Source organism: Pipistrellus hanaki, assembly GCF_964339955.1.
Source record: "Pipistrellus hanaki genome assembly, chromosome: 12".
NCBI lineage: Eukaryota > Metazoa > Chordata > Mammalia > Chiroptera > Vespertilionidae > Pipistrellus > Pipistrellus hanaki.
In genome coordinates, this window is record NC_140514.1 from 1,445,823 (window position 1) to 1,464,706 (window position 18,884).

At 62.4% G+C, this 18,884-nt stretch overlaps 1 protein-coding gene across 1 annotated transcript; it reads left to right on the forward strand.

The window, feature by feature from the left end:
• The first annotated feature begins 934 nt into the window (after positions 1-934).
• RRM2 (ribonucleotide reductase regulatory subunit M2) lies at positions 935-8,647 on the forward strand. The gene is made up of 10 exons (XM_084900100.1): positions 935-1,116; positions 1,212-1,286; positions 1,668-1,811; positions 2,010-2,126; positions 2,498-2,631; positions 3,289-3,383; positions 3,599-3,732; positions 6,528-6,632; positions 6,728-6,841; positions 7,396-8,647. The coding sequence occupies exons 1-10, from the start codon at positions 1,009-1,011 to the stop codon at positions 7,546-7,548; spliced, it is 1,179 nt and encodes a 392-aa protein (XP_084756226.1). The 5' UTR covers positions 935-1,008; the 3' UTR covers positions 7,549-8,647.
• The last annotated feature ends 10,237 nt before the right edge of the window (positions 8,648-18,884 follow it).

Consider the following 18,884-nt stretch of genomic DNA (forward strand, 5'->3'; position numbering starts at 1 on the left):
GGCTGCTCGCTCTCCCTGGTTCTGCGGGCTCCTGTGCGTTTCGGTGGCGGGGGATTGGGGTTGGGGGTTTGGGGGACTGAGCTGAGGACGGAGCCCCGCTCTGCTGGCCCCAGGCGGGCCCGATGGCTCCGGCGCCGCGAGGAGCCGCCCCCCGCCCCCGCCGCCTGACAAATCGAAAACTGCAGCCGCCGAGGCGCCAAAACGCGCCGCTTCCTGCCCGTCCCCTCCCCTCCCCTCCCCGGGCGCTCCGGGCCAGGAAGCGGCCTGGGCTCCCGCTCCTCCGCCAGCCGCGCGGCTTGCAGGGCTCCCGCCCGGTTTGCCGCCCGCAGTCAGTGCGGACGGGCAGGGCCCGGCAGCGGCCACAGCCCGGGGAGGCTGGGCGGGAAGGCGCGCAGGCTGCCTCCCACACGCTTCACTCCCCACCCCCCAGCCCCGGCCGGCCGGCGGCTCCGCTGTTGGAGCGCAGTCCCCACGCCAGAAGGTGGCGGTTCGATCCCGGCCGGGACCGGACCCAGGTTCGCCCCTCCCCCGCCAAGGGGCGCTTGGAGGAGCAGCAACTGATGTTCCTCTCACTTGGTTGCTCCTCATTAGTGTTTCTCTCCCTTTTTCTCTAAAACCAACTTAAAAAGCATATTTTAAAAAAACCCACTTCACCGAGTCTTCAAACCCTGTGACGTCTCCCAGAGACGCGGCCGCGGCCGGGGCCCCCAGCCCGCACCCTGTCGGCGCCCGCCCGGACCTGGCCCCCGGGGGCGTGTCCCGGGCTCGGCCTCCCCGCCCGGAGCGTTCGAAAAACGCGCGCTTTGCAAACTGCCGGCCGCCGCCTCATTGGCGGACGGAGCTGTCAGTCCCCCGAACAGCCAATGGGGAGGCAGGTCCCGCCCCTGGAGGGGCCGGTCCGAGGGGCTTTAAAGCCTGGCGGCGGCGGCGCCCCCAGCCCGCGCGCTGCCTGCCGTGTGCGCCCTCCGCCGCCGCCCGCGCCGCCCGCACCGCCCGCACCGCCGCACCATGCTGTCCCCGCGCCGCCCGCTCGCCCCGCTCACGCCCCTCGCCGACCCGCTGCAGCTGCAGCTCTCGCCCCTGAAGGGGCTCAGCCTGGCGGACAAGGAGAACACGGTGAGGGGCCGGGCCGGGCCGGGGGCCGGGCTGAGGGGCCGGGGGCCGGGGGACCGGGGGCCGGGGGCCGGGCCTCACCGCGCGTCTCCCCGCAGCCCCCGAGCCTCAATGGCACCCGCGTGCTGGCCAGCAAGACGGCGCGGAGGATCTTCCAGGAGCCGGCCGAGCCGGTGAGCGGGCCGGGCGGGCCCGGGGGGTCGGTAGGGGGCGCCAGGGGAGCCTGCCCCGCTCCGGGCCAGAAGCCGCCGCATTGTTCCCGCCCCGCCCTCCCCTTTCCCGCCAAGTGAGCCTCCCTCCATCCGCCGGCCCCGCTCCGGCTTCCGCCCCCACAGCCTCCCCGGGGGTCCCCGCGGGGACCGCGCACCCCCCCCCCACAGCCTCCCCGGGGGTCCCCGCGGGGACCGCGCACCCCCGTCTCCACCGCCTCCCCGAGGATGGATCCCTGTGGGGACCGCATGAAATGGCCGGCTGGGGGCGGCCCCGGGCGGGGAGGACGGCGGCTTCATGGGGTTCGCCGCGGCCTGGGACAGCCTTCCTCTCTCCCCGGACAGAGGGCCCCGGCCCCGGCCCCCGGCGCGCAGGAGGAGCCGCTGCTGCGGGAGAACCCGCGCCGCTTCGTGGTCTTCCCCATCGAGTACCACGACATCTGGCAGATGTACAAGAAGGCCGAGGCCTCCTTCTGGACGGCCGAGGAGGTAGCGGCCGGAGCCCTGGGTGCCCAGCTCCGGACATGCACCCCGGCGGCGGTGTGGGCAGACTGGGCCCTGCCCCGTGGGGTGGGAGCACCCTGGCCCAGGGGGTCCACGTTCTAAGTGGCCAGGAAGGGGTATAGGACCCCGGGGGCAGGCAGGAAGGCGGGAGTCCTCGGGCTGACCCCGTGGCCTCCGCGCCAGGTGGACCTGTCCAAGGACCTGCAGCACTGGGAAGCCCTGAAGCCCGAGGAGCGCTACTTCATCTCCCACATCCTGGCCTTCTTCGCCGCCAGCGACGGCATCGTCAACGAGAACCTGGTGAGGGCCCGCACCCAGAGTCCGCTGGCACCCCCTCCAGGCCTCTCCCTCCTCTCCTCAGTTTTCCCGTCCCGCACATCTGGATGCCTGTGGAAGCTAGGTTTACCTGTCACCTCCTGGCCCATCACACACTCCCCAGCTACTCCTTCCTCTGGAGTATCTCCTGGGTGGGAGAAGCCCAGACCCTGTCAGGCCCAAACAGGTTCTCAAACGGGGCCTCTGTAGGCGGCAGGGCGTGCCCGGCCTTGTCAGGACAAGGAAGAACTCCACAGAGAGGCAGACCCTGACGTGGCACAGGAAAGGCAGCTGGTGCAGCCCAGCCCAAACTGACACCTCGTCCTCCAAGCTGCGTTTCCTCTGTCGGCCACCAGGTGGAGCGCTTTAGCCAGGAAGTGCAGGTCACGGAGGCCCGCTGCTTCTACGGCTTCCAGATCGCCATGGAGAACATCCACTCGGAGATGTACAGCCTCCTCATCGACACCTACATCAAGGACCCCAAGGAGAGGTGCGTGCCGCCGCGGCCCAGCGCGCTGCGGGCTCGCGCTGTTCATGGCGAGGCCTGCCTCCGTCCCCGGAGGGGCAGAAAGTGACTGAGTCACGGGAGTTCCCGGACCACCTCTCCTTTGAGGAGAGAATCCTAAACCCACTGGGCTAGCCCGTCACCTACAAGCACAGCTGGGAGGCTGCTCCGCCTTTAGGGTGGGAGGGTGAGATAGTCATCTTCCCGAAAGCCTTTAGGCTCCAAGCGGTGAGGTCAAGCCCAAATCTTAGCTACAGTGTGAGGCGGGGGCAGGGCGGAGAGGGCGGGGACAATGTGGAATGCCGCTTGTCTTGTAAAGAACTAGGAATCTGCCCCACTAGCCGGTGTCTTACTGAAGGTCGATTCCGGTCAAGGGCATGTACCTTGGTTGCAGGCACATCCCCAGTAGGTGGTGTGCAGGAGGCAGCTGATCGATGTTTCTATCTATACCTCTCCCCCTCTGTAAAAAAGATCAATAAAAATACACTTTTTAAAAAACCCTACATTTATTCTAGCATAAACCAAGCCCCATTAATGTGAGATTTTAAAAAGCACAGAGAAGGGAGAGCCAACCTGTGAATGTGGCCCCGAGTCCTGGTGGCCAGGACCCCGGTGGGGCTGCTGACCCCCGTGTGCCCCCAGGGACTTCCTCTTCAACGCCATCGAGACGATGCCCTGCGTCAAGAAAAAGGCGGACTGGGCCCTGCGCTGGATCGGGGACAAGGAGGCCACCTATGGTAAGGGCCCCGGCCCTCGCCCCTCGCCCCTCCCCCCTCCTTCCTGGGCACATGAGCGCTGGCTCACGGGGACCGGGGTGGTCACGCCCGCTCACGGGACCAGGGGGGTGGTCACGCCCGCTCACGGGACGGACAGTGTGTGTGTGTGTGTGTGTGTGTGTGTGTGTGTGTGTGTGGTCACGCCCGCTCACGGGGACGGGGTGTCACGCCCACAGGAGAGCGCGTTGTGGCGTTCGCCGCGGTGGAGGGCATCTTCTTCTCCGGCTCCTTCGCGTCCATCTTCTGGCTGAAGAAGCGAGGCCTCATGCCGGGCCTCACCTTCTCCAACGAGCTCATCAGCAGAGACGAGGTGAGTCTGGTGCAGGCAGCAGCCAGTCAGTGAGTCGCACACGCACTCAGGCACTGCCCCGGAGGACATTTCTAAGGAGTGTTGTGTTTCCTGGTGTTCTCTGCTGCTGGAATGCAGGGTTGGGGAGCATCTGGGCAGACCCAGCACCCATTCTGGTCCAGCGGGTCTCTAAGCGCCGGGATCAGCTGCGGGTGGGGGGGGGGGTGGTGGTGCCGGCGGTTCCAGTTTAGGCCAGTCAGCACCTTGGACGGACTCAGCGCTGACACATGCAGGGGTGACTCACTTGAAGTTGCTTTGCGTGTCCTGCACGGAGAGTTGGAGTGCTGCCTTTCAGCAGCCTCCATGTGAGCACACGCGCTTGCCCGTGGGTTATAGAAAGGAGGGTGTCCTAGCCGGTGTAGCTCAGTGGCTAGAGCATCAGCCAGTGGACTGAAAGGTCCCAGGTTTGATTCCGGTCAAGGGCATGCACCTTGGTTGCGGGCACATCCCCAGTAGGAGGTGTGCAGGAGGCAGCTGATTGTTGTTTCTTTCTTTTTTTATTTATTTATTTATTTATTTATTTATTTATTTATTTTTTAATAAATTTTTATTGTTCATATTATTACAAGTGTTCCTTCCCCCCCCCCTTCCCACCCCACCCTCTGCCCTTTCCCCACTCTCCATTGTCCTCATCCATAGGTGCACAGTTTATATGTTCAGTCTCTTCCCACATTCCCCTCTCCCCTTTTCCCCAAGAATCATCAGTTCACTCCCCTTCCATACCTCTGATTCTACAATATTATATTCAACAGTTAATATTGTTCATCAGATTTGTTTTTTTTAATTTCCTTGGTTTTTAGATTCACTTGTTGATAGTTACGTATTTGTTGTTCATAATTTTTATCTTTATTTACTTTCTCTTCTGAAAGAACCCCCTTCAGCAATTCATATAATTCTGGTTTGGTGGTGATGAACTCCTTTAGCTTTTTTTTATTAGTGAAGCTCTTTATCTGGCCTTCGATTCTGAGTGATAGCTTTGCTGGGTAGAGTATTTTTGGCTGTAGGTTCTTGCTATTCATCACCTTGAATATTTCTTGCCATTCCCGTCTGGCCTGCATGGTTTCTGTTGAGAAATCAGCTGACAATCGTATAGGTGCTCCTTTATAGGTAACCACCTGCTTAGCTCTTGCTGCTTTTAATATTCTCTCTTTGTCCTTTGCTCTTGGAATCTTAATTATGATTTGTCTTGGTGTGATCCTCTTTGGATTCCTCTTATTTGGAGTTCTGTGTGCTTCCTGGACTTGTAAGTCCAATTCTTTCCCCAGGTGGGGGAAGTTTTCTGTCACTATTTCTTTCAGTATGTTTTCGATATCTTGCTCTCTCTCATCTTCTGGGACCCCCATGATTCTGATGTTGGATCGTTTGAAGTTGTCCCAGAGGTTTCTTACATTATCTTCAATTTTCTGGATTCTCTTGCCTTCTAGCTTCTGCAGAGGAGTGTCTTCTGGCTCTTTATGTTCCAAATCTTTGACTTGATTCTTGCGATCTTCTATTCTGTTTTTAGGACTCTGTAGAATATTTTTTATTTCAGACAATGTATTCTTTATTTCTTGTTGATCCCTTAGCATTTCTTGTTGATCCCTTTTCATATCCTCATAGGTCTCATTTATTTTATCGGCCTTTTCTAGGAGTCTCTTGAAAAACCCTATAAGTGTGGTTTTGAACTCTATATCCAGTCTCTTTTTGTCCTCCATTTCTTTCCTTTGTGATCTATTTGGTTTAGGCATTTTCGCAGGCAGCTTTTCTGATGGGGCGGAGTTTGAGGGTGGAGCCTACAGCCTTGGCTTCCGTCAGCCCCGCCCTATGCGACTCCTGAGACTCAGGGTCCTTCAGTACTTGTTGCAAGCGCCTCTGAGAGAAAGGTGCCCTCGATTTTCGCCTGCTACCAAACAGTGTAAGCTCTCCCGCAATGGGCCCGAAACTGGGGTTCAGTTCAGTTGGAAGTGGAGTTGGAGGTGGCGTTCAGAGCAGTCTGGAGCCTGTCTCCTTCCCGCCAGGGCAGTCCTACGGCACAGCCGGCCGGCCCTTCTCTGCGCGCTGTGTGCGCGCCGCCGGGACCTCCTTTCGCTGCTTCCCCGAGTACCGCCTTACAGCCCAGCTCCCTCTGGATGAGCCTGGGTCCCCAGGGTCTGGCCTAGAACGGGGGTTCAGAGCAGTTGGGGGCCCAGCACAGTCCGAGTGTTTATTTCCTTCCCGCTAGGGAACGCCAGCCAGGCACTCGGCCTCCCTCCTCTCCGGCTCCGTCCTCTCCGCGCGCGCCGCGTGTCTCCGTACCTTGGGCTTTTACAGCTCCTCCGTGCTTCCTTCTGGTTTTCTCCTTGCTTCTCGTTGTAGAATTTCCAGTCAGTTGACTTTCCTGTAGTTCTGGGTAATGTCCATTTTATATTTTAGTTGTATTTTATTGAAATTGTTGCGTGCGGCTGCGGCTAGGTGTCTACCCGAGCAGCCATCTTGGATTCTCTGATTGTTGTTTCTAACACTATCCCTCTCCCTGCCTCTCTAAAAAATCAATAAAACATATATTTAAAAAGAAGGAAAGCAGGGTGCTGAGTGAAGTTCACACACAGAAGAGGACCGGCCTGCTGTAGGGGCTGTTGTCGGTGCCTAGGGGGCAGCACTGGGAGCCTGGGTGGGGCTGAGCCGGTTGGAGGGAGGCACAGGCAGTGGTCCTTGAACTCTCAGCCTCTCGGTGCTGCAGGCGGCCAGCAGGATGGATGTCTTCTGGCTCCATGGTGACCTCCGACCTTTCCCCCTAGGGCTTGCACTGTGACTTCGCCTGCCTGATGTTCAGGCACCTGGTGCACAAGCCTTCGGAGCAGAGGGTGAACGAGATTATCACCAACGCCGTCCGGATCGAGCAGGTGGGCGGGGCGAGAGCTTCGTGGGGGCGGCGGGGCGGGTCCCTGTGGCCCGGGCGTCCCGGCCTCCGGCTCACCGGGCGCTGTGCTCTGCCTAGGAGTTCCTCACCGAGGCCCTGCCGGTGAAGCTCATCGGCATGAACTGCACTCTGATGAAGCGCTACATCGAGTTCGTGGCCGACAGGCTCCTGCTGGAGCTGGGCTTCAGCAAGGTACGGCGTGCGTGCGTGCGTGTGGTTTTTTAATACACACGGAGTGGCCAGAAGATGATTATCTCTGAATGCAGGATAATCTTGCCACTCAGTGTGTATCCTATATAATAAAAGGCTAATATGCAAATTGTCCCCTCAACCAGGAGTTCAACCAGCAGGCAGCCAGCCAGCTGCCCATGCAGGAATATACATACACATACACACTGAGTGGCCAGATTAATATGTGTTCAGAGATCATAATAATCTGGCTACTCAGTGTATATATATGTTTTTTATTATTAAATTATCTGTACATATTTTACCATTGCCCCCCCCCCCCCCCCCCCCAGTGTATATTTTTTATCGATGTCAGAGAGGAAAGGAGAGAGAGGGAAACACCCGTGATGAAAGAGACCCATTGGTTGGCTGCCTCCTGCACGCCCCACACTGGGGATCGAGCCTGCAACCTGGGCAGGTGTCCTGACGGGGAATCGAACCCTGAGCTCCTGCAGCGGGACAGGGAGGTGACCCTCGGGTGCCTGCAGGCTCCGTGTTTACGTCCCGCGCCCTTCCAGGTTTTCCGGGTGGAAAACCCGTTTGACTTCATGGAGAACATCTCCCTGGAGGGCAAGACCAACTTCTTCGAGAAGCGGGTGGGCGAGTACCAGAGGATGGGCGTGATGTCCAGCCCGACCGAGAACTCCTTCACGCTGGACGCCGACTTCTGAGGCTGCTCTCCGCCGGTTGGTGTGTGTCTGTGTTTTCCCTTTTCAAAAAAACACAAAAAAATTAGTGACGTTGTGTCTTAGCAGCTAGCTGCAGCGTTAACATTCGTTAGTGACAGCTTTAGAACATGAGACCACACGGCCATGGTCTCAGCTAGAGGGAACTCGGCAAATCTCGGAGCCTGCGGAGGCTCCTGTCCGTGTTCTGTCCGTGTCCGGTCCGTGTCTCACCAGCAGGCAGGGGCGGGACCTCACGGGGCTCCACAGTCTGCGGGGACGGGGCCGTCTGTCCACAGGCTAAGCATTCAGTTCCTACCGCGCGGCCACGGGAAGCGCCAGCCTCGCTGCCTTCGAAGCCAGACTGTAAAGTTTACTTATTTGTACATTATATTGGCACTTTACCCGCCCATCAGCAAAGCTTGTCCTGCCTGCATCCGGGCCCTCCAGCCGGACAGGAGCTGGCACACCCCATGCAAAGCCTTCCGCTGGGCCTGCGGGAGCCACTCCGTTCACACTGCCCCTGAGCAGGTTTCTGTTTTCTTTAACAAAGTGAGAGGTTCCTTTCCATCGGCTTCCGTTCAGACCTGAGCGAGAGCCGGCTGCCGCCGCGGGGGAGCTGGCTGTTTCGTGTTCTGAGCCCAGGCTGTTTGTGGGGTGCGGATGGAGGGAGGGGACTCGGCTTCAGTCCCTGGGCCCTGCGGTGTGGCCGGTGCCAACTGCCGGGCTCCTGGATGGGGTGTGGTGGTCGGCGTCCTTCACTTCCCGAACCTCCAGCTGCATCTCCTTGGCTTCAATGAATGGACGGCCCTGAGGGCTGGCAGCTGGGGGCCAGGACAGGACTGTGCTCACTTTCAAATTGTCCTGCCGAGATGGTGCTCGGTGCTCGGTGAAGTGGTAAAACCAAGTCTTCCCAAATGGTTTTTCCAAACACTGTCTGAGAAGCGAGCACCAGCTGGCAGGCTTCCCTCAGTCCTTCGGGCCAGTGGTTAACGTGGGGGGTCTGTTTGAGAACTGGGGTTCGGTTCTTCCCCACACCTGTACCGCCATTTATTGTATAAAGCCTCTTAATAAATTTATGTCATGTGTGCCCCTTTTAAGTTCATCAGGTTCTGTCTCCTCACGTGTGTTACACAGAAATGAACGTGTGGCCGTGACTGTTCGCACGGGAAGGGCACAGGAGGGGCCGTGGCAGACCTCAGGGTCTGAGGGTCCCACTCCTCTGTTTAAAGGGGAACTGATACTTTACTCGGAAGCATTTGGAAGTCTCTTAAATAGCCACACACATGTGGAGCGAGTTAATCAGCGGCTCTAGGCGGGTGGCAGTGTTAGAGGCGGGGGTGGCCTTGATACTGGAAGGGGGCTGGGGACCCGCCTGTTCCCGCAGGAGGAGCCTGGCGGAGAGCGTGGCACCCAGAGGCACCCAGTGGATGTCCGTGATGTGTGATGCCAGGTCAGTGATGCCATCGGGGTGTCAGGGCAGCCATGCCCCAGGGCCCTCAGCCATCAGGGCAGCCTCCCGGGGCCCACAGTCACGCCCCCTCTTGCCATCTGCCTGTGCCAGCCCCACCTCCAGACCACACCTCAGGGCCACATCTACTGGTGGCAGCCGGTCTGCATGGTCTCAGGCGTGGGCTCGGCCGCCCGGACATGCTGGCTCCATTGGGGAGGAGCCTGGAGCCGGTGATGGTAACTTCATCCCAGTTCGTTTCAGACGCCATCTGGCTGGCGAGGCTCCTGGACTTCCAGCTGCAGTTCCGGCCCCTGGCCTGGCCGGACTGCCTGTGGCTCCATAGACAGCCCGGCCCGGCCCCAGCTCCGGGGAAGGCTGCCCTCCGGGACCTGGAGGTGCTGCTGCTGCTTCTGGTCTGCCCCAGAGGCCTTGAGGCCCGCCCCCCAACATACACTCTCAGCTAAGAGGCACGTTTCATGGCATGTTAGCCTGGCTTCCGGCTGGGCGGCCAGGCCCTGTGACTCCGGCTGCCCAGAGACTGGCTCTGGCTGGAACTGCGAACACCAGGCCGGGAGCTGCTGCGAGGTGGGGAGGATTAGGGAGGATTGGTAGCTGTGACGGCGGGTGCTTTGCCGGGCCTGTTCAGACCAGAGACTCCGACAGGACCCCACCCACGCTGCAGAGGGCACTCCTGGTGCGTTGTGGGTGTCAGCACCCTGATCCTTGCTGTGTCCTCATCATGGGGGGGGGGGTGTCCTCCACATGAGATGGCCGAGCCTGCTGTGCCCACCGGTGCACTGACAGCCCCTGGGCTTGGCCAGGCGGCTCCTGCCGGCGATACGTTAAATGGGTGAAGGCTTCCCCGAGAAAAGGTGGGCACAGGTGGTGCCCATGGAGGCTGAGCGAGCAGCAGTCCCTGAGGATCGCCCAAGGGTGACCCAGCACCCCCTGGATTCGGGGGAAGGGCTCAGCCTGTAAGAGAGGAGTCGGACCCCGAACCTGGGTAAAGTCTGCACACAGCCCCTGCCCCCCCGCAGTGGAATGGGGGCTAAGAAACAACCTCCCCCCCCCCCCCCCCCCCCCCCCCCCCGGCTGGGAGAGGACAGTGCTCATCTTTCTGTGAGCACACAGTCACCCATAAAAACATGACTGGGAACACAGGCCCTGGGGTCCCGGGAACTTCAGGGAATAGGGTGGGAGGTAACAGGATGTGAGCGAAGGGGGTGGAAACCGGAGCACAGCACTGGGACGCGATGGGTTCTGGGGTGGGAGGGGCGGGGAGCCGGTGTCCGGTCCGGAGGGCACCATCTGCCCAGTTCCCACCGTCCCCGTCCCCCGGGCACAGCGCTGGCCCCGCTCCACACAAATGCCACGACCTGGCCCTGCCTGAGGACTGGTGTTGGGGTCGGGAGGCCAGGCTCACCCCTGCCTTGGGGTTTGGGGGCTGGGGCTGGGCTTGGGCTGCCAGGAGGCAGGCCTGTCGGGAGTGAGACTGCTTGGCAAACGGTGGGCGGGCCTACAAGAAAGGGGTCCTGGTGACCTGGTTTTCTGGATCCAGGCATGCCCCGGTCCAGCACGGCCCAGCCTCCCTCGGAGCGGGGTAGGGGTGGGGGAAAGGGCCGGCGGGAGGGGGCTGTGGTCAGGAGGCTGGTCCTGGGTCAGGCTGGCAGGCTCCGTGCTGAGAGTCTCAGAGCAGAGCAGGAGGGTAATTATATCCCGTGACACGTGGAAATTACATAAAGCTCTCATTTCAGCCGATTAAACAATTCCACCAAGTCCATTTGCCGATCTAATGGGCTTGATTGGATGATTCATGAGGCGGCGGCACCCGTCTGGGCAGGGGAAGGAGCCCCAGGAGCTGGAGAGGAAGGGCTTGTAGGCAGGGGTAGGGGGGACGCTGGAGGGGGCTGCTCTGGGCACGGCCACCTTCCCCAGGGCCGCGGGGGTGGGAGGGGGGTCTTAGCAGGTGGCTGCCTCCTCCCCACCCGCTCACTGAGGAATCCAGGCCGGTCTAGCCCCACTCCGGGGAGGCCCAGGGGCGGGGGGAGGCACAGGAGCAGGGGGAGGTTCAGGGACTGGGGGAGGCCCAGGGGTGGAGGAGGGGCAGGGGCAGGGGGAGGCCCGGGGGGAGGCTCAGGGGCAGGGGGAGGCTCAGGGACTGGGGGAGGCCCAGGGGCGGGAGGAGACTCAGAGTCAGGGGGGAGGCCCAGGGGCAGGGAAGACTCAGGCCCAGGGGGAGGCTCAGGGAGGCCTAGCAGGGCAACTCCGTTTCGGGCTGTCGGTGTTTCCATGGACCACACAGCTCCATCGCGCTCGCCACGCCACCTGTCCTGCTGGCGCTGCGGTGGCAGAATGGAATGGTGCGACGGGGACCAGATCTCTCCCTGGAGCTGAAGTATCTTACTTTTGAAAATACATATTTTTATTGATTTCAGAAAGGGAGGGAGAGGGAGGGAGAGAGAAACTTCAGTGATGAGAGAGAATCAGGGACTGGCTGCCTCCTGCACGCCCCACACTGGGGAGCGAGCTGCAGTCCAGGCCTGTGCCCTGACCGGGAATCGAACCGGGACCTCCTGGCTGGTAGGTCGACGCTGACCCCCTGAGCCACACCCGCCGGGCTAGTGTTTTTTTTCTGGCCTTTCCCCAAAAAAGCGTTTGATGACGCACAGTGAGGCGCGGCCTTGCTCTTGGCAGGGTCACGGCCGGGTCAGGGAGACAGGAAGCAGTAGGCGGTGGGAGCCAGAAGGCCCGCTGGAGCTCCGAGGACTCGTGTTGGGAGTGGGGAGTGGATTAGGTCTGACAAGCCCCCCGGCTGGGCGGCTCTGACACCCGTCCTCTCCCACATCCGGGGCCGGAGTCCGGGAGGGTGCCGGCCGGGCTGGCCCTCGGGCGGCCTCTCCTGGCTGCGCCCTGTCCTGGGGCTGTCCCTGCCGGGGCGTCTGTCCGGATCTCCTCCTATCAGGACGCCAGTTAGCCCGGGTCAGGGCCGCCCATGTGGTCTCATTTAACGGCAATCACCTCGTTAACCACCGGCTCCTCAAGAGCCGCATCCGAGGAGCGGGGCCATCAGCATGCTGACTTGGGGGGTTCACCTTCACCTGTCTCCCTGAGCTGGCTGTGAGAACAGCCAGACGAAAGACTAAATCACATGCCTCACATAATGCTAATTAGTGAACGAATATTAAAGACAAATATAACAGACTGGAGGCCTGGTGCATAAAATCCGTGCCCTCAGGCGGGTGGGTGGGGCGGTCCCCTCAGCTCGGCCTGCACCCTCTCACAGTCCAAGAGCCCTAAGCCGGCAGACGGACATCCTGAGTGCTGGACTGACCAGCCGAGAGCCTGGCTGCTGGCTGAGCACTTGCCCCCTGGTGGTCAGTGTGACCGGTCGTTCTGTTTGGTCGATTTGCATATTAGCCTTTTATGCTATAGGAGGATACTCAAAAGTCGACTTCGTGTTCCTGCTGTCTGTGCGGCCTGCTCTTCCCAGTGGCTGGAGAGCAGTACTGAGCATCTGAGCTCGGACCATGTCCCTGTGTTAACGTGTCCTCCCAGGGAGACCGCGACCCTGGCGGGAAGGACCCGTCTTCGCGTCCCTGGTCCCTGGTCCCTGGTCCCTGGTCCCTGGTCCCTGGTCCCTGGCAGCAGAGGCCTCGCTGGTGGATAGACAAACGCTGGGGCTGGCTGACGAGGGAGCCTGGACTCAGCCTGGCCTGCGAGTTGAGAGCACCCAGGCCCTCGCCAGCTCAATGGGTAGAGCGTCCGCCCTCGGGCTGAGGGGCCCTATTCTGGTCCAGGGCCGCGGTCGCCACCTTTCTGACCTCACGGACCACGCACTGGCGACCGCTGGTCCAGGGCACGTACCTCGGTGGCCGGCCGGATCCTTGGCCTTTGTGGGTGAGGGAGGCACCAATCGATGTGTCTCTCACGCCAGCGTTTCTCTCTCTGTCTCTTCCTTTCCTTCCCGCGCCCTAAACATCGATGGACAGCATCCTGGGGAGGAGTAACCAAAAAGAGCATCCAGCTCAGCTTCCCCAGCTCCCGGGAGCTAGTCGCCTCGGGAGGGAGGGAGGGAGGGAGGGAGGGAGGGAGGGAGTCCCAGCAGAGGCAGGGAGAGGCCCAGCCGTGGGGGCCGGAGGTGGGAGGCCTTGTTCCCAGGTCGGTTCTGAGAAGCCGGCCAGGTGTGGGGGAGACGGAACGCACGGCAGCTGCGCCCGGGCCTCGGGAACTGCGAGGCGGAGGCAGCCGGCTGGCCGCGCAGTGAGTCAGGTGATGGTCCCCGGAGCCGGGTGGGGGGGTGGGTGATGCGGGGGAGGTGAAGGGAGGGGTGGGGGGTGGGTAATGGGGAGAGGAAGGTGAAGGGAGGGGTGGGGGCTCAGGAAGGGCCTGGGCTCTTGCAGGCGGTGGTGGGGGAAGTGGGGAGGAGAGGAAAGTGGGAACGGACCCCAGGTTAGCAGAGGCCCCTGGCCCCCGAGGGGCCGGAGAGGGCCAGGGAGAGCTGTGGGCTGGACCCCCAAAGGGTAGCGGGTCCTCCGGGCGGGCCTGGGCCAGAGGTGGCATCGTCACCAGGGTGCTCGCTGGAAACGCCGGCTCTTAGGCCTCCCCGGGGCCCACTGGGCCAGCATGGAGGGTGGGGGGCTGATGGTACAGGACTCAGCCCCCCCCCCGCGCCCCCCCCCCTCAGTGCCCCCTGCAGCCCTGGGCACGGGGGACTGGGAGTCACCGCCCCTCACCTCCGGCCTGGGTCCAAGTCTGAGTGCTGAGGGTTAATTTGGGGAGAGGGCTGGGAGGGGCGGAGGGGAAGGGGGGTGCGGGCACAGGCTGGGCCTCCGAGGTCCCAACACCCTGACCATGTCTTTCCTTATCCGTCCTGGGCAGGAACCCCGGGTATGGCAGGGAACCCCCAGGGTGGCAGGGCTCCGTGTCCACCCACACCTGCCGCCCACGCTCTCCCTCCGGAGGGCGGCTGCAGACCGCCCCACACACACACACTTCTGTGAACCAGTGTTGAGTCTGCTCTGAAACTCATTCGCTTGCTCTATTTGTGGGCGTTTTGACAGAACACACAAGGAGAGGAGCCGATTGAATTAAAACAACTTCGCAATCAAGTTAACGAGCGTGACAACACAAACCATTCACCGCCAAATTAACGCAGTGTTCATCTCCTCACCACAATCTCCCAGTGATACACAAACAGCCATACACAGAGGCCTGACTCAGTGCTGGGAGAAGAGAATTCCGTCTGACCGGGGAGCACCGGCGGGTGCCAGGAGCAGGCGACAGACACAGCCCTGCCCCCGGGGACCGCCCGCCCCACACGGGACAGCCCGGCCCACACGGGACGGCCCGGCCCACAGGGGACCGCCCGGCTCACAGGGGACCGCCCGGCCCACACGGGACGGCCCGGCTCACAGGGGACCGCCCGCCCCACACGGGACAGCCCGGCCCACACGGGACCGCCCGGCCCACACGGGACAGCCCGGCCCACACGGGACGGCCCGGCTCACAGGGGACCGCCCGGCTCACACGGGACGGCCTCAGTGACCGGGAGGAAAGGCCCCCGGAGGGCTTCCTGGAGGCAGCGGCACTGAGCGGCGTCGGGGAGACAGCAAGTTCCGTGGGTCTTGGCTGCTTCCCTTCTTTCTCTGCAGCCGCTGCAGCCAGGCGTTTGTTCCTCCTCTAATCTGTCCCCCGAAATGCTCTCATCGAACGGCCTGCGTGTGCCGGTCCACGGTGGCTCCTCCATCCCTTCTTCCCCGACTCCCGGCAGCTGGCGCTCCTGGAAGCTTCCGTGGCCTCAAGTTCCCACCAGCATCACGTCTTTCTCTGGCCCCTCCGCTGGGCCCTCGTCCTTCCCTTCCCTTACCGACCCCCAGTGGTCCCAGGGCTCAGCCCCCACCATAGCTTTCCAGGCTCTGCGTGCGCACCTGCCTCTCTGAGCCTCAGCCTCCTCCCCCTCCCTCTCCCCCTCCCTCCCCATCTCACTCTCCCCCTCCCCCCTCCCTCCCCATCTCACTCTCCCCCTCCCCTTTCCTGCCCCTTCCCCCTCCCTCTCTCTTCCCCCTCCCCTCCCCCTCTCCCTCTCCCTGCCTGTAACCTGGGCAGCCATTAAACACATCCTTTATCTTTTTATTTATTTATTTTTTATTTATTTATTTAAATATATTTTATTGATTTTGTACAGAGAGGAAGGGAGAGAGATAGCAAGTTAGAAACATCGATGAGAGAGAGTCATCATCAGCTGCCTCTTGCACACCCCCTACTGGGGATGTGCCCGCAACCAAGGTACATGCCCTTGACCGGAATCGAACCCGGGACCCTTCAGTCCCCAAGCCGACGCTCTATCCACTGAGCCAAACCGGTTTCGGCTATCTTTTTATTTTTTAAGACATTCTTTAGATCCAGCCCTGGCCCCGCACCCTCCCCTCACCTGCCTTACCCGAGGGCGCGGGTGGAACCGGGTGTGGCGGCCTCTGCCCACTCTTTTGTTTCCTGCGTCTGGAGTAAGAGGCCTGCGGACAGACTGCTAATTCCAGTCCCATGATCACTCCCAGCGTGGCCTGAGCTGGGCCAGGGCTGCCCTGAGCCGGCAGAGGGACAGTCTGTGCTCCCAGGAGGAGCGGAGCGGCCTGCCCCTGGGAGCGCCCATCCCAGGCGGCCGGGCGCGGCCCCTTCCCCCGCGGAGAGGAGAGCGGCCAGCGGTTAGTATGGGGCCGGTGGAGGGCCCTGCGGGGTGGGGAGGGCTGCAGTTGGGGGAACAGCCTCTCAGCTTCTCCCACGAATGAGTCACTCTGCCGCTGGCTGGCTCGGCTGAGAGGTGGATGGGTTCTGAATGGGGACCAGATGCTTCTTTGTTGTTAACTCACCGAGGCTCTTTTCCTCACTGGCTCTTAGAGAGAGTGGGAGGGGGAGAGAGAGAAACACCGATGCTTCGGTCCGCTGATCCTTCACGTCCCCACCGGGACCAAGCCTGCCACCCTGCATGTGCCCGACTGGAATCGGACCCTCTCGGTGCACAGGATGACGCCCAGCCCACTGAGCCACACGGCCAGGGCCCGTGTCTGTTCACGGAGCCGCACGCCAGGGCCCGTGTCTGTTCACGGAGCCACACGCCAGGGCCCGTGTCTGTGTTCACGGAGCCACATGCCAGGGCCCGTGTCTGTAATTGGCTGGAACCCCTGACTGGCCACGATGACCGGCATCTTAAACGAGCCAAGTGGTCAGCACAAGGCAGGAGCACCTGCAGGAAACGCGCCCCCAGGCCCCTCGTCTCCCCATGAGCTCCCTGGACCTGCTGCTCTGGGGGTGCACCCGCCAGCGCTCCCCCCCCCCCGCCCCCCTGGCTTCTGGGCTGGGATGACGGCCAGGCCTGGGTGGGGAGGGCATCACCACCACAGCGCCCCAAGAATAGCCGCCGGGGAGAGGGGCTGGTGGGGGGCTGATTGGGGGGCTGATTGCGGGGTGGGGTGGGGGGCTCTCCTGCCAGCAGGGCCCTCCCGAGCTCATCAGCGAAGCCGGGATCGTGCGTGCGCTGTGTTCCCACACAAAGCCGCTCCGGGACCTCCGAGAGGCCGCTTCCTGATTTGATTCTTTTCAGAGCAGGAGCGTGAGAGCCGGGCCAAGTGCCTAATTGTGCCGCCGGCTACTCAGAGCCGTTCTGGGAGGAAAACCAGGGCGGTTAGCTCGCACCGCGGCTGCGGAGGGGGGAGCGAGCTAATCACGGCGAATGTCAGCCGCGGGAGCCAGGGGCAAAGCGGGTGGGGGGGGGGAGAAGAGGGGCACCTGTGGGCCTGCCTCTGGGCGGGGCTGGTCCAGCTGCTGGGATGGCTGGGACCTCCGGGAGTGTGACCTCAGGCAGTGTGACCTGGGCAGTGTGACCTGGGAAGTGTGACCTTGGTCAGTGTGACCTCGGGGAGTGTGACCTCGGGGAGTGTGACCTCGGGCAGTGTGACCTCGGGGAGTGTGACCTCGGGGAGTGTGACCTCAGGCAGTGTGACCTCGGGAGTGTGACCTCAGGAAGCAGTCACTGGGCCCGGCCTCCGTGCCCTGGGGTTTGCAGGAGGGAGCGGAGCCCCGTGGGCGGATGGAGCCGCTGGTCACGGAAACCAGGTGGGAGCCCGGGGCCCAGAGCAGAGGGTCCGGCCGGGCCTGAGCGGGAGATCCTCAGCCAGTGGGGGGCGTGCAGGAGGCAGTCAACTAGTGATCCTCATCACTGATGTTTCTCCCTCTCTCCTCCCTTCCTCTCTGACATCAATAAAAAATTACTACAGATAAAACAGAAACAGAGGCCCCCCGAGCGTCGTGACCGAGCCCAGCCGTGGGGTCCGGGGGCGGGTGCAGACCCACCCCCTAGGCGTGTGTGACAATCTCTGGGACCCCGGTTCCCGTAGTGCTCAGTGAGGTCAGGGTCACACATTTCAGAGGTGTGTTGTGGGGATTACACTCATCAGTGCACTGGGAACAGGGGCTGCGCGTAACAGGTGCTCGGTAAGGCTGACGTCCGGAGCAGGGACTGGCGCGTAGTAGGTGCTGGGTAAGGCTGACGTCCGGAACAGGGGCTGGCGCGTAATAGGTGCTGGGTAAGGCTGACGTCCGGAGCAGGGACTGGCGCGTAGTAGGTGCTGGGTAAGGCTGACGTCCGGAACAGGGGCTGCACGTAGTAGGTGCTCGGTAAGGCTGACGTCCGGAGCAGGGACTGGCGCGTAGTAGGCGCTGGGTAAGGCTGACGTCCGGAACAGGGGCTGGCGCGTAGTAGGCGCTGGGTAAGGCTGACGTCCGGAGCAGGGACTGGCGCGTAGTAGGCGCTGGGTAAGGCTGACGTCCGGAGCAGGGACTGGCGCGTAGTAGGTGCTGGGTAAGGCTGACGTCCGGAGCAGGGACTGGCGCGTAGTAGGTGCTCAGGCTGACGTCCGGAACAGGGGCTGCACGTAGTAGGTGCTCAGGCTGACGTCCGGAACAGGGACTGGCGCGTAGTAGGTGCTCGGTAAGGCTGACGTCCGGAACAGGGACTGGCGCGTAGTAGGTGCTGGGTAAGGCTGACGTCCGGAGCAGGGACTGGCGCGTAGTAGGTGCTCAGGCTGACGTCCGGAACAGGGACTGGCGCGTAGTAGGTGCTGGGTAAGGCTGACGTCCGGAACAGGGGCTGGCGCGTAGTAGGTGCTCAGGCTGACGTCCGGAACAGGGACTGGCGCGTAGTAGGTGCTCAGGCTGACGTCCGGAACAGGGACTGGCGCGTAGTAGGTGCTCAGGCTGACGTCCGGAGCAGGGACTGGCGCGTAGTAGGTGCTCAGGCTGACGTCCGGAGCAGGGACTGGCGCGTAGTAGGTGCTCTGGCTGACATCTGGAATGGGTTGGCGCGTAGTAGGCGCTGGGTAAGGCTGACGTCCTCCCTGTGCCTTGATGGCTGCACTGTGAGCGCCTGTGAGTCAGCAGGGCTGCGGGTCGCTCTGCTCCCACTCTGCGGGCCGGAGGGACGGGGTTCCGGGTCCGAGGGCTCACGGCCGGGGAGAGGCAGCCTGTTTGGACCGGGCGGTGCTGGGCCTGCCCCCGAACAGAAGACCAGAGCCTCCGCCTCCTCCACGGGCCGGGCTTGGGGACCGAGGGGTGTGGCCAGAGAGCGGGGCTCCAGAAACCGGGGCGTGGCTGACCCCTGGCCCCGAGCTGGCCCATGGCCCCAGGCTGGCCCCTGGCCCTGAGCTGGCCCCTGGCCCCAGGCTGACCCCTGGCCCCTGGCTGGCCCCTGGCCCCGGGCTGGCCCCTGGCCCCTGGCTGGCCCCTGGCCCCAGGCTGACCCCTGGCCCTGGATGACCCCTGGCCCCAGGCTGGCATCTGGCTGACTCCTGGCCCCAGGCTGACCCCTGGCCCTGAGCTGGCCCCTGGCCCTGGGCTG

Excerpts from the sequence above, each read along its gene's own strand:
- RRM2 (XM_084900100.1), top strand. The coding sequence starts at position 1,009 with ATGCTGTCCCCGCGCCGCCCGCTCGCCCCGCTCACGCCCCTCGCCGAC. Across the intron at positions 2,127-2,497 it reads GCATCGTCAACGAGAACCTG|GTGGAGCGCTTTAGCCAGGA; the intron begins GTGAGGGCCCGC and ends GTCGGCCACCAG. Across the intron at positions 3,384-3,598 it reads GGACAAGGAGGCCACCTATG|GAGAGCGCGTTGTGGCGTTC; the intron begins GTAAGGGCCCCG and ends TCACGCCCACAG.